General features: G+C 37.9%; 1 protein-coding gene across 1 annotated transcript; it reads left to right on the forward strand.

Annotated features, from left to right (window-relative positions):
* The first annotated feature begins 342 nt into the window (after positions 1-342).
* Positions 343-1,967, forward strand: LOC113330312 (myb family transcription factor EFM-like). The gene is made up of 4 exons (XM_026577129.1): positions 343-562; positions 671-1,189; positions 1,297-1,373; positions 1,465-1,967. Exons 1-4 carry the CDS (start codon positions 352-354, stop codon positions 1,744-1,746), a joined length of 1,089 nt encoding a protein of 362 aa, XP_026432914.1. The 5' UTR covers positions 343-351; the 3' UTR covers positions 1,747-1,967.
* Positions 1,968-15,221: the final 13,254 nt, after the last annotated feature.

Consider the following 15,221-nt stretch of genomic DNA (forward strand, 5'->3'; position numbering starts at 1 on the left):
TGAAAGCGAGATTTATGTTTTTTATTTTATATTTTTGATCGTGAAAGAAAGATGCGAGATTTCTGTTTGCTTGTCTAAAACCTAATGGTTGCCCTCATACCGAATAGAATCGAATCTTGATCCTTAATTTCAGTTTATGATTCTGTTTTTTTTTCCATTCACTTTTCCTGATTCTGCCTGTTTAATTTCTATTCTTTAACAAATAATGTACTCCATGTAGATTTTTTATGGGAATGCATGGTCAGTGCACAGAGCTATTCCCAGTTGGTATATTGTATATAAAGTTACAAGTTCACAGTTTAAATTCCTACTCATTCTCTATTTCTGTTGTTTCTTCTTCCTTGCACAGAAATGGGTTCTAATTTGCATGAGCTTAGTTTAGACTACAAACCCAAAAACAAAACAATGAACAGTGTTCTTAGAGAGATATCAGTAACTGGAAATAATGTATCTGAGAAATTACAAAAGATTGATGAATACGTTAACAAATTAGAAGAAGAATTGAGAAAGATTGATGCATTCAAACGTGAACTTCCTTTTTGCATGCTTCTCCTAAACGATGGTTAGTGCTCAGTTATAATTCATTTCTTAATGGTCTTGTTCATATTTCTGCAGGTATATATAGGTTTAGTGTCGGATATTTCTTATGGTCTTGTTCCTTTTTCTGCAGCTATTGTTGCATTGAAGGATGAGATAACTAATGTCAGAGAAGAAAATGAAAAAATAAAGTCAGAGAAGAAGAATTGGATGAGTTCAGCTCAGCTATGGAGTAGTAGCAGTAGTTCTAACATTAGTGGTGGTGGTTGCTCAAATATTGATTATAGGAAACCGGTACAAATTACTAGAGAAGTTATTGATGAAAACCCATTTTCTCCATTTGGAATTTCTGGTCTTTCTTCAATAATGAAGAAGGAAGAGAAAGTGATTCAAGCAGTACCCATAGTTTCCATTATGAATCCAGGAATTATTAATAAGCTTCACAATGGAGTTTCAAATGCTATGTTTTGGAGTTCTAAGAATAATAATAATAACAGTGGTGCAATCTTTTCAGCTTCATCGGGAACTAACAATGTTCAATCAAATTTACAAAGACAACAACACCCATTTCAAAGAAAGCAAAGAAGATGTTGGTCACCTGAATTACATCGCCACTTTGTTTCTGCTTTGCAACAACTTGGAGGCTCACAAGGTTGGTTGTTCAAACTTCAAACCCTTTTGAGTATCAGCATATGCGAACGGTTGAGTTTTCTCAATCTCGATGTTTACATTTATCTAACTCTTCTTCCTTTTATATAGTGGCTACTCCGAAGCAAATTAGAGAACTAATGCACGTTGATGGCCTAACAAACGATGAGGTGAAGAGTCATTTACAAGTGGGTAAACCATGCACTAAATTTTGATTGCCAAACACTTTCCCGAACGTAAAATGATTATAATTTTATATTTTATTTTTGTGTTTTTCAGAAATATCGGCTTCACGTGAACAGAGTTCCTTGTGTTTCGAGTACTCTTGGTAGTCATTCAGTCGTTATAGTAGGGGATTCATGGGTGGCACAAGATCAGTACGAGAACGGGGACTTTAAATCGAGTGATTTACAATCTGGGTCTCCGCAAGGTCCTTTGAATTTAGAAGGAGCAAATTGTGGAATTTCATTGACAACAGGTGGTAATAGTACAGATGATGAAGGTGATAGAAAGTCAGAAAACTATAATGCTGAAGACAGGGGATTGGCTGATCAACAATGACATTTGGAGATGTTCCCCACAGATGCTGGAACTATGATCAGAGAACAAAGTTCTGAAAGTTTTGCAGGTTTAGAGAGATAGATAGAGAGAGGTTTAGTTTTTGCTTCTCCAATTCTCTTTAGTGGTTTTGTTTTTCTTTTGGCCCCGTCTGTTGTATTTTGGTATAAGAAGTTCATGTTTTGATCCCTAGTTCGTGGAAAAACAAAAAGAACTTTCCTGAATTATGGTGTTCGTTTTGTTATTGTCGTGATTTGCTACGTCAATTCGTCCATGAACATGTTCTCATCAACTCGACCTCTATAACATCACCTGACAGAATGCAATGTTCGTTTCTGATATAGTCTCCAGTTTTCATTAACTTAACAAGGTTAAGATGATCAATTTTGTGTGCTCTGGGGCACAAACATATACTACTTGAGCACTGTTAGGCTAGGTGTCGCACCTTCAATTGGCACGGCAAATGTTGTTCTTTGGCAAGAGTATAATCCGTCACAGAAGTTGGCACCTCAGCGAACTAATTGTTCAGCCTTGCACACTTTTCTTCTTGAAATGCAACATTCAACCTGACTATTTGGCAACTGAAGATTTGAAAAAATAGCCACTATCTGCACCATGCAACATAAACACAACACAAAGCATATCACTACAAATACTCTCTTTTATTACTTAAGGGAAGGGAATATATCTTTTATTACTTAGAGCTAGCACTAATGGTACCCTCCGTCCTTTCTCTATCCCTCAAATGTAGGGAAGGGATAGCAAAAGGAAGGCAATCTCATTATGGTGTCCTTTTATCCTTTCCCTGCACGAAACGGCTACTTAGTAATCGTATGAATAGTGTCAAACGGTTACTGAGTAGTCGTATTTTTTTTCTAGTTTTTTTTCCAGTAGGAATATATTTGTCTAGGTAAAAAAAGATATTTTAGAGTGAAAAAAAAGATATTGTAGAAGTAAAAAGGAGATATAATAGGTAAAAAATGAGTTTTAATAAAAAAAAGAGCGGAAAAGGAAAATTTTAAGGTAAAACTTTAAAAATTTGAAACGTGGTTACTCAGTAAGAAAAGGAAAATTTTAAGGTAAAACTTTAAAAACCTGAAACGTGGTTACTCAGTAGCCGTGTAAAATGCTAGCCGTAAAGTGTAAATAAATACGGCAACTGAATAACAGTGTGATTTCCCTTCCCTACAAACGGGATCAGATGTCATCCTCTGTGTAGGGAAAGGGGTGGATATTCCTACACATGTAGGGATATGGGAGACCATAGTATATGGTTTTTGGAGATTTGGAAAGATAGGGAAGGGTGGAGAGCACCATATTACTAGCTCTTAAGGGAAGATACACCAGTGGTAAGACAATGGCTTTACATATAGCCTTAAAAAGCCCCATGACTCTGTGCATGAGTCAACTATGCACACTGCCTTTGGACAACCTTCTGAATCAGTTGTAATTGTATCCATGATGCATATAACTGACCATGTACTGCTCATGTTTTGGGCAGTTGTCTAACTGCCCATACTTGACTCAACTCGTGTTGCAATTCAGCCATTATCTTGCAGCTGTCCCAACTTGCCATATTGGGGCGTGCAACTCGTGAGCCAATTCTGCCAAGCAGTTAAGCGCCGATTTTCACCTGCTACTAGTCGTGCAATTTCATTTCAGAAGCACTTGCCCACTGACATTGATCGTATGCTCTCTGCATTAATTTGCTTAATGCCCGAGTTTGTCGCAATCTTGCTCCAAATTCATGCCGCTGACTTGAGCTTTACTTCGGACGCGTTATGGGCCATCATGACTATACCCAAATTGCCCATATGCATTGCCCTTGCATTTTTGGACCTGGATATTGCCCACGCAATATCCTTGCCTGTGCCATAATGCTAGTCCTCGTCGCCTTAGCAGCCTGAGATTTTGTTGGCAATCCTGCCCTCTCCTTGAATCGTTGAGGAGAGATGGTTTGAAGTTAATCATTCCCCTGCAAGCAAGTTTCGAATAGAGTTAATCCTCTATCGAACATTAACTCTTTTTTTTTTTTTGGTAATTGTCTGGAGTCTTTTGAGATCCCGTCTGAAACCCAAGATGCACCACCACACAACAAATAAATTACTAACTTATTTAGAAGAGACGTTACCCATAACTTAGACTTCCAATCTTCCACTACAAAAGAAGATTACATGCACCCATAAAGATTCCATCTACAAACTATAGTTAACAATCTGATAGTGTCCAACACAGAGATGTGGTTTCGTCTCTGATGTTTTTCATAAAAAGAAACGAAAATGCGTAGACTCTTAGCTAAAGACGGTAGTATAACTTAAAAAAAATCTTGGTTAGCGTGGTTTAAGGTTGTGTACTCCATGATTCTTCAAGTATCCAATCAACAAATTAGAAGTACAAGCTCAGTTATGGGCAGATGAAGTTGATATTAAATTTTGTGTTTAAAATTGAGTACGCAAATACCATTAGCGAAATTGCATAACTTCGTCGGTGAGGTATCTTTTCCTCAAAACTCGTAATGCAGCACTAAAAAATAAGCATACAAAGTACGATGCAATATGGAGGAGTTGTCGGATATATTTCGAATTTTTGAGTCTCCCGAGACGCTCAGAGTCCACTTACACTAATGGCCGCGCAAAATACAAACAAATCAACTTAGGAACTTAGTTTAATTTCCTCGATTGTTTGTTTGATAAATATTGAATATGGAAAATGGGTCGTTTGTCCAAATATTTTTAAAACATGGTTCAAATGGACGAGTAAAAATTAGTATGGGTGAAATGGACACTAAAAAAATAGCAAGGATGAAACTGGATTTATCCCGACTTAAACTTAAAAAATAGTAATGATGAAACTGGATGCATCCTGATGTAAATTCAAAATAAGAAAAAGTATTTGAAAATGGGTAGGATAAAACTGTTTACATCCTGGCTATTTTTATGTTTTTGTCCATTTAAACAGTATCAAAATCTAAATGTCTTTTTCACCTAAGAATTATTGATTTTGGTCTTTTTAACCAATTTTGTGTATTTAATACTCATTCTACATCTTGTAGTATAAACTAATGAATACAATGATATTTTAACACCTTTTTTTTTCCAAATGAAAAAAACCGACGCATTAACAACGGAGAAATTTACAGACATCAACTATGGGTTCTTTCCTCATCAAACTATCCAAAAAGGAGGAAAAGAGACCCAAATATCTTTCAAACTGAATTTTCTAGGCCGACGTGCAAGCCATCAGCTAGCTTGTTTTTAAGTCGCTTAATATAAACAAGTTTAAAACCAATACAACTAGAAAAGGAAATCCGACTATCTTCCAAAGTATCACTGCATCTCCAATCCACAGCACCATTGCCTCCATTAACAAAATCCACCAGATATAGGCAATCACTGACAAACAAAACTTTAGACAGATTCATCTCATTTGCCCAGGAGATTGCCAAAATTAGAGTAGTCGCCTCAGCGCCAACTGCATCTGTAATCAGTCCAAAGTCCGATCTAGACCTCTTTACTCTACCTGCAGTATCACAGATAATCATACCTACACCGATATTAAAATTCTTGAAAGAACCATCTATGAAAACGGTATAATCAACAACCTGAATGGAAGTTTTAACATCCATTCTAATAGTTTTAGAATACTGAGGAGGAGCAATATAAGTATTGATCAATCTTTTAGTATCCAAAATTACTCCATCAAGATTTATTGAAACACTTCTGAAAACCACATCACATCTTAATTTCCAAATACACCACATCACAATAGCTCAAATACTTGGCCAATTAACTGCATAAGGAGACTTCCCTAAGAATTTATCAAACCACCATTGAAAGATATCTTCCATCCAAACATAATCAGTAACAATCAAATGTTGGAGAGATAAAGCAAACCAAATATAAGAAGCAATAGGACAATGTATAATCAAATGCATAACAGATTCCACTACATTTCTACATAACGGGCATCAATCATCAACATCAGGATTATAAAGCTTAAGGGTAGAATTTACTGGCAACATCTATACTTCAAATTAAATGAGAATCTCTTTCTAAGTTAAACATAAATCCTATAACAAACCTTACTTCAAATGCAACTACGTATGCTTGCATAGAGTAAGGATAGACATTTTGCAAAGTGAATAGTTGAATGTGAATAAAAAATGCATAAATACTAGATTTGACGCCCGTGCTATGCATCGGGCGGACCCGAAAATCATCCACCACCATTTTTTTTTTTTAAACCATATTTTTGATTTGGTGTGATGTGGCTTCGCCTCGTCCCGTCGTGCATTTTTTATTAGGTGTCGTGGGGATTCGCCCCGTCCCGTCAAGATACATTTTTGATCAGGTGTGGCTCGGCTTCGTCTCGCCCCGTCACGATGCATTTTTGATTTGGTTCTGCACGGCCTCCCCCCGCCTCGTCGCGATACATTTTTTATTAGGTGTGGCTCGGCTTCGGATTTTCCTCTCCTTACCCCACCCCGATACATTTTTGATTTGGTGTTGCACGGTTTCGCCCTGCCCCGTTGTGATACCGTGTCCATATCAAAATTAACTGCATGTTTGAGAGCCTAGTGTTCGTACCCAAAATAAATTCTAGGCACTAAACACGATGATTTGATGATGATAATGATGAATTAAGGCTAAAAAACGATTAAAAATAAATAAGGAGACAAGAACTTACGTGGTTCGGCAAGTTGTGCCTACATCCACGGAGGAACTGAGATATGTTTTATAGATTATGAAGATACAAAGGATTTTCTCCGGGTTAGCTAATCTAAAATTACATCTCTCTTAGGGTTTAGAATACATATATTTATAGTGTAATGTAACCCTAATTTTGATGTAAACTTGATATGCAAGCAACTTGGTCAACAAGACTTCTGGAAACTTCTAGAATCTTCTTTACGTGCTTGATTAATGGGGCTTCCGTGTATTTTATTCACGGTACAAACATCTCCCCCTCTTAACCTCCAACTTGTTGGGGTTAAGAAATTCCTTTATCTTTCTGCATCGACCGTTGATGATGTAACTCGCCCTCAAGCGTGAGTAGAGATATTACAAAGACGCCCCCAAATGTAATCACCTGCAAAAAATTTGCTCACGTGTTAGGAGAGACTTTTTTCCACGTGGTGGACTTGTGATGCTCGAGAGCTAGTCGAGTCTTGAGTAAAATGTAATGTGCGTGCTTGAGTCTTAAGTTAAGAAGATTAAGGCTACATGCGACGGCGACATGTACATAACTGCACAAATGAATCATGGCACACTGTTGTACATATCCGGCATGGTTTTCCCTGCAAAATATGCTCATGTTAGTTTACCATTCTTAAAAAACGCGATACATACCTGAAATTTTCCTTCCTAAATACACAGCTTTCCAAGTCCATATTTGTCCTCGTTGGGATTTATGGAGCAAGGCTTTTTGCTCGCAACGTAACAAGGCTGAAGCGTTCGCTGCTTGGGAAGGCTGGCTATTGCTTGTGTTGAGTACGAGTCTTTGTACCAATATCGGGCATTGGGATCGTGGTTCGTCGAGACTTTGGACCAACATTGGGCGTTGGGCTCGTGTTCGAGACGAGACTTTGTGCTTGCCAAGGTGCAAGTCTTCGTACTCGCGTGCAAGGCGAGATTTTATGCTTGCGATAAAAGCAAGACTTACGTGCTCACGTGCAAGGTGAGGCTTTAGGTGCTTGCGATGTGATGCAAGTCTAAATATTGAAGGGTATAAGCAATCCTCATCTCGTACTCACCTCGAACCTCAAACTCGATCATGTCGCTATCCACGAACCTCGAACTCGATCATGTTATTGCTCCAAGTACGCATAAAAGTTTCTTGAATACTTGAAGTCTTGCTTCCATGTTGTAGTGAATTGAAAGGCGATTCCAACGAGCCAAAAATCACTCAATTCGGACTTAAAACGAAGACGTTATTGACGAAACAAGATTTGAATGAAGCGCGAGTGTTGTTGCATACGTGGCAGTGCTGACTGGATTTAAAAGATGACGTGGCACTGATGACTGGGACGACGTTGCTGACATGGAAGCACTATATGCTGACGTGGCGTAACCCAAATACATCCGGGTTGTTGCTGGATGGAATCTGTTGACGTGGCATGCTATGATGACGTAGCACCAGCATCTGCTGACTGGACTGGATTGTTGACGTGTCAACGAGTGAATGGATCATTGAGGATGATGTGTCTCTCCCTAGGTACTGACGTGTCAGTCACTGAATGGGTGAAGGTGCTGACATGGCATTGGTCAGACCTGAACGACCTTAACCTATGCGGTTTGACTAAGCTGAACCATTTGACACGTGTCTGTATCTGATAAGCTGGACCTTTCTGAACCGGTTTGGTGCATCGAAATCTTGATTTGCTGCTTGACAGATCATACGGATCAGATGTGAATCTAACGGATCCGAGTTGCTGGATCTGGAGCTGTACATGAGGTTGGATGAAGAAAACTTTGTAACGCTTTCTGTAACATTCATATCTGTTACTGTTTCATGATGCTTCCTGTTTCTATTTTTCGCTACGGTTCTGCTTCTGTTTGCAACACGTTTTTTGTTGTAACACTTACGGGTTTCTTCTTTCTTTTGCTAATTTTTGTGTTGAATTTCACACATATTTCTTCGGGACTTCTCTCAACAGTAAAACACGATTGTTTTCATGAGTCCCCTTAGTCGGAGCCAATGTTCGTACCCAAAATAAATTCTAGGAACTAAACACGATGATTTGATGATGATAATGATGAATTAGGTCTAAGATTAAAAATAAATAAGGAGACAAGAATTTATGTGGTTCGGAAAGTTGTGCCTACATCCATGGAGGAACGAAGATATGTTTTATTGATTATGATGATACAAAGGATTTTCTCCGGGTTAGCTAACCTAAAATTCCATATCTCTTAGGGTTTAGAATACATATATTTATAGTGTTATGTAACCCTAATTTTGATGTAAACTTGATATGCAAGAAACTTGAGTAACAAGACTTTTGAAAACTTCTAGAATCTTCTTTACGGACTAGATTAGCGGGCTTGATTAATGGGGCTTCCGTGTATTTTATTCACGGTACAAACACCTAGCTAATCGGATCCATGATAATTTGTGAGCTACCCCACTCATAGGCAGCCGAATCGAAATCCCCCAAACCTAACACATTTTCTTTCGTTTCTAACACCTCTCTCTTCGAATCACTTCCGGATAAGGCAGTGATAGAATGCAATGGACATGTTTAAGTGATGACAGTGGTTCGTATTATCCAAAAGTACTTTGTTAAGGTCCAAATGATATTCAATATGTGTCATCACACACTTTTGTTAGTCGTTGAGAGCATCTCCAACAGTGGGTGCTACAACTCCTATGTGGAATTTTTATTTAGATCCTTATTTGTGGGGTTATATATCCTCGCGTTTTTAGGGGCCACTCAAAAGGATTTAGGGGACAACAATAAAACAAAAAAGGTCACCCAAAGGGAAAATGTAGCCAGCCCTTATCTCGCGTAATTCGTAATGGCAAAATTACCCTTATATATTCGGAGGATATGATAACATTTTTATCCTCCGATTTCAATCGGAAGCCAAAATATTACCCAGACTTCCGATTGTAGTCGGTGCAGTATTAGAATGATTTCTGTTTCATTTTTTCCATTTGTTTTTCATTTTTGAGTTGTTAGAGTTATAGAGAAGAAGGTGAAGGAAAAAAGGGAAAACCCATTTTATCACTACAAAAATGGATGGATATGAAGAAGAAGGTGAGAATTATGGCGAAGACGATTTGGGGTATATGTTGAATGATCCAAAATTTTGTGGAGAGGAAAACCTAGACGACCCTTTCATGGAAGAAAATGGAGAATCGCCTGATATTGAAGCTAACGATGCATGTAAAACACAGGTATTGTGTTAAGAAACTCAAATACTCGATTTGCATGCGTTTGTGTGCTTTTGTAAACAAGAAAAACCGATTATTGCATGCATTGAATGCCATGAACTACCCAGATTCGGTAGATAATTTCTCGAATAAACTTACGAATATAACACAGAGTACCAAATATGTATATTCGGTAGTTCCAAGATAGTAGTTTACTGCCGAATATGAGAAAAAACCTCAAACTGGTTTTCCAAAAAAATCTACATTCGGTAGTTATGTAGAGTTATTTACCTCCGAATGGCCCCAAAAACGAATTCCTCAAAAAATTTCAAAACTCAGTATTCTTATCCTTTACAATCGGTAATAGTTTAACATTATTTGACTGCCGAATATAACAGTGGCCTCAAAATAAAATTTCCGAAAAATTGAAAATCGGATGTTATCGATTAAAGTTATCTCCCGGTTATTTATATTCGGCTGTTTTACTATATATTTTAGCTTCCGATTATATCATTTTTTGCACTCAGTAAACTGTGTACATACATTTGCATAAATCGGGTGTTTTGGGTAACCGATAGGATTCCGAATATAGTATATTCGGCAGTTTGACTTATTTGATAACCTCCGATTATTGTATAATAATTTGTTGCTTTCATATGCAGGCCGTTGAAGAGTTTGTTGACGATTTCTATTTGAGGCCCGACACTTTCCTATACTATGCAAACGATTTGGTATACTCATTACTACTTTTTGTTTTTCAAAATTTATATGTTAAATGGTTATGCTTATTAGATTTGTTTTGTTTTATGCACGTTTAGACATTTGGAAGTAAGAAGGAGGCAAAGGAATGGCTTATGAACAAGGAAAAAGATAACATGTGCGTGGTAGTTCAAAATAATCATGTTAGTAACACTCGATTTGAAATGATTTGTGAGCGAGGTGGGACGCGAAAGAGTCACGAGGGAAAGAATAGTAAGTACGTACGGAAGACGAATAGGAAATACCGAAGCAATACCAAGAAGATAGGATGCCCATTTAAGATTGTCTTCTATAAGCCCGATGGTATTAAAGGTAAAGAGTATAAAATGTATAAAGTTGATAACGGTTGTCACAACCATGATAATCCGTTGGATTTAATTGGACATGTAATGGTTGCCAAGTTAAAACAACATCAAATGCATACGGTGAGGTCTATGCGGATCCAAAAAGCGAGTGCGATCTTAAGTAAAATAAAGGCGGACGACCCCGACAACTTGTCTTCTTTGTCTACAATTAAGTCGGCCCTAGCTACGATCAAAAGGACTGAATGGGATGGTAGAACGGTCATGCAACAATCGGAGTGGTTAGCGGAGTTACACGGCTACACCTTGAGAAGGGAAGAAAAGGATGGTATAGTGGTTCGTATTTTCTTGGCACATCCTGAAATGATCCAATTGGCTCAATGCTTTCATCAAATTTTGTTGATAGATGCTACTTATAAGACAAACAAGTATAACATGCCGTTGTTGAACATTGCTTGCCATACTTCGTACAAAAACACGTTTACGATTGCATGAGGTTTAATGGATCATGAGAACAATGTGAGTTTCATTTGGATGTTGGAGACGTTGAGGTCCATTTATAACGGTGATAATTTTCCAAGGGTTATTGTAACGGATAACGATCAAGCCTTAATGCATGCAATAGCAGTAGTGTTTCCGGAAGCCCAAAACTTGCAATGTACATGGCACATTCAATGCAATCTCAAAACCAATTTCTATCATCATTTCCAAGCTAAAAGACCAAGGAAGAGTACCAAGAGGTCAAAGGAAGAGGATGAGCGCATTAGTAAATTAATCGTGGAAGAACATAAGGAAGAGGATAGGTTATTTGAAGAAAAGTGGAAGGAGGATGGAATTATTTGGAAAATGTTCATGAAAGCATGGGACAAAATCGTTTGGTCGATGACCGAGGAAATTTACGAATGTAACTTGAAGAAATTTGAGGATGAATACGGCACGGACTACCCAAAACCGGTTGAGTATTGTAAAAAACAATGGTTAACGATTAAGGGTTGTGTTTGCATGGACATATGAATATCGTAATTTCAAGAACGAGGCGACAAGCATTGCGGAGGGGTCTCATGGTCGACTAAAGAAAATACTAATTGGTAGTCAAAATGGAGTTGTGTCGATCCAAAAAGCAATCCATGAATTCACCAATCGTGATCTCGTAAAGATTAGGAAATGTATGCAATTTAGTGTACACCGATTCCCGATGGAACATATTAAGGAAAAATTGCTTCTAAGGGAGTTGTTCATAAAGTTTCAAGATGGGCAATAAATCGCATGATGAAACAATTGAAGTTATATAAAACTTATGATGACGAGAATACAATTTGTGTTTGCAAGGATATGATAGGTATTGGACTCCCGTGTCGTCATAAGTTGGGTAGGTATGTTGAAGTGATTGACATCAATGATATTCATCCATTTTGGAAGCAATTAAATTTCACTCCGAACACCCTGGTAGTTGATGGTCCGTCTTTCTTGGAGTCGGAATTGTGTGCACGAATAGCCGAGCATTACGCTACATCAAACGGCACCAAAAAGAAAATATTGATGCATAATTTGGAGGAAGCCCTTCACTCTTGTTTAAGGGAGGTTGATGAACCTATTAAGCAAAAGAACACCGGTAGGCCGAACATTGAAGTGTCGAGGACCATCCAAAGAAAAGAGTTGAAGGAGTATTTGTCTAATAAAAGAATATTGTCTAGGCACGAGCGTTCGGAAGCCGAATTTGAAGATGAGCCGGAACCGAAGAAAAGAGGTCGTCCAAGAAATGATCAAAGTGGACCAACCACCCGACAAGTAAGGCCAAAGATATCTACAGATCCTTCTCAAGTAAGTCAACCCAATGTTGTCAGAGAAGTTGTTGAGCAAATGAACGCCTCGCAACAAACCCAACCAATGGAAATTCTTACTATAAAAGAGGACAAAGGTACTCTTCGTTGCCCTAGAGATCTTAATGGAAGAGTAAATCGATCCACATATACAATATACAAAGAGTATTTGGAAAACAACTCCCTCCACTTATCATTCCATTTGTTTTGTCGACCGACGAGGTTGATGGGGATGGAAATTGTGGGTTTCACGTTCCTATGGAACAAATGGGTTACTTTAGAGAGGCGGATATCGAAGATGTCACCCAATGCCAATATTTAAGAAATAAGATGGCGGTACAACTAGTGAAGGACAAGGGTTTTTATATGGAGATGATGAGGCGAGGAGATAGATACGACAAAGAACAAGAGTTCAAAGACTTAGTTGCGCGTGTGAAGTGCCGAAAGCGATTGAAGACAATCGTATCCAAGTATTGGATGACAATGCCTAAATTTGGATATCTCCTAGCGGACGTTTTGAATTGCGTGGTACATTTCTTTGTTCCTCCTATGTATGGACTTAGCATGACGTTTGCACCCACAAGAACGGCTTGCGACGAGTCGGTTAAAGATAGAAGAATCGTAATGGCATTTGTGAATGAAATGCATTTTATCGGTTTAAGAGTAAAGAAAGATTTTCCGTTACCTCCGTTGAGTAAGTGGCACGATTACTTCCCGATGAACCATTGCAAGGATTGGGTGAAACAATATGAGTCCAACATGGTTGATTGGGATCTCCTTATGGACAACAACTTTCCCGCTGAGTTACTCGAATTGATCCCCTCGGATGATGACGATGTTTGATCGTTTTTTTTTCGAACATCTAATTTGTACAAGTTTTTTGGAAACTTTTTTGTGAAGATATATGATTTAATCGGTCGCAAAAAATACAATGTTGTCTCCCGAATGCAGGAATCAGGCTCTTTGATACACGTTTTGATTCTGAATATTATAATCGGTTGGTAATGATACACGTTTTGATTCTGAATATTATAATCGGTAGAACTCTTAAATATCTATCTACCGATTTGGTGGGTATTTCGAGGCACGGCTATAATTTTTTTTGAAACTATGTAATCGGAACAACAGTATTATAAAACTTCAATACGATTAATCATATTCGGGAATTCCATATTTTATCAAACCGCCGATTAATATTAAAAATTTGAATTTACAGCACTCAAACATCACATGTTATTCTTTTTTCCCAGTCCGAGATGCAACAATCAACACGGCTTCGAAATGTAGAAAAGACCCTCCTCTCCACTTGGAATAAGCATCTTGTGCCGCAAACCTGTCGTCTCTGTGCCTAGCAAGAATACGGTTGTACTCGGTGCACAATTTTATAACATGGTGCACCCTTGAAGAAACATGGGATGGTTCATAATTGTGGCGTGGCTTCTTGTACTTACCAACAAAAGGACCCAATGAAACGTTAATCCAAAATATACGATCATCCTGTTGTTCTTTGGGTAGATCTTTCACAATGTAATAATTTTTTATCCATTCGGTCTCTTCCTCAACTTGTTTTAATCTTTCTCTTTGATGGAATTGTTCTTGACCTCGCTTCTTATCCTTGATTTCCTCTTCCTCCTCCTTCGTTGCCACTAACGATGGTTTAATTTTTTTGGGTTGTTTGTTCCTTTTTTGTATTTCTTCTTCCATTGCTGCAATTGATGTAGTTGTTCGCTTGCATCTTCGAAGTATGTTGTCGATTGATGATGGACTTGCCATTGAAAAGGTTTTTCATTCTGATTTTTTACTCAATAATAACTGAGAGAGGTTACCCTACTTATATAGATTTGAGTTCCAACGGCTCTAATTTTTGAAAATATGGTCGTTGAGGTTTCTGAAAATATGACCGTTGAGGTTTCGTATCAATGATGCACTACAATCGGTTGCTAACGATACACGTATTTCCTCCGAAAAGGACATTCGGTAGCGAACTTAAATTTTTATCTACCGATTAGGTTGGTATTTCTAAGCACGACTATATTATTCGGAGGCTAATTTTTTTTTTGTAAAGTCCCGAATGTACGATGGCCCAAAAATCAGAATTTGGGAAAAACTGATACTTTTCAAATTTTGAACTTGCAATAATCGGAAGTCAACTTAGTTACCCAAACTTACGAATATGGGTTTGTTAACCTTCTATATTGTCCCTTGGAACCACCTAGAGCCATGGCATGGTTTGTTTTGAACTTGTAATATTCGGAGGATAATTTTTTTTTGTAAAGTCCCGAATGTACGATGGCCCAAAAATCAGAATTTGGGAAAAACTGATACTTTTCAAATTTTGAACATGTAATAATCGGAAGTCAACTCAGTTACCCAAACTTCCGAATATGGGTTGGAGCACCTTCAGTTGGAGCAGCCTCAGCGCTCGATGAAGCTCGAGTTCTTTTACCCGTCTTTGATACTGCCACCTTGGGCGGATGCCTCTTCGTGACTTTCTCCCCAAACTGGACAGCATAATCTTCGTTATCCATATTATCAACTAGGTCTCTAGCCTCTTTGATCTTCTCAGCTGGCATGGGATCTCCGCTCTTCAGGCATGCAGTTAACATTTTGGAAACACGCTTGAACCTATTCACCTGTTTTTTATACGTAATGATATAAAATCAAACGGTAATTACCTAAGATTTATATGAATAATATAAAATGAACAAAAATATAAGAACAC

The sequence above is a fragment of the Papaver somniferum genome, unplaced genomic scaffold (assembly GCF_003573695.1).
Source record: "Papaver somniferum cultivar HN1 unplaced genomic scaffold, ASM357369v1 unplaced-scaffold_118, whole genome shotgun sequence".
In the NCBI taxonomy this organism is placed as follows: Eukaryota; Viridiplantae; Streptophyta; class Magnoliopsida; order Ranunculales; family Papaveraceae; genus Papaver; species Papaver somniferum.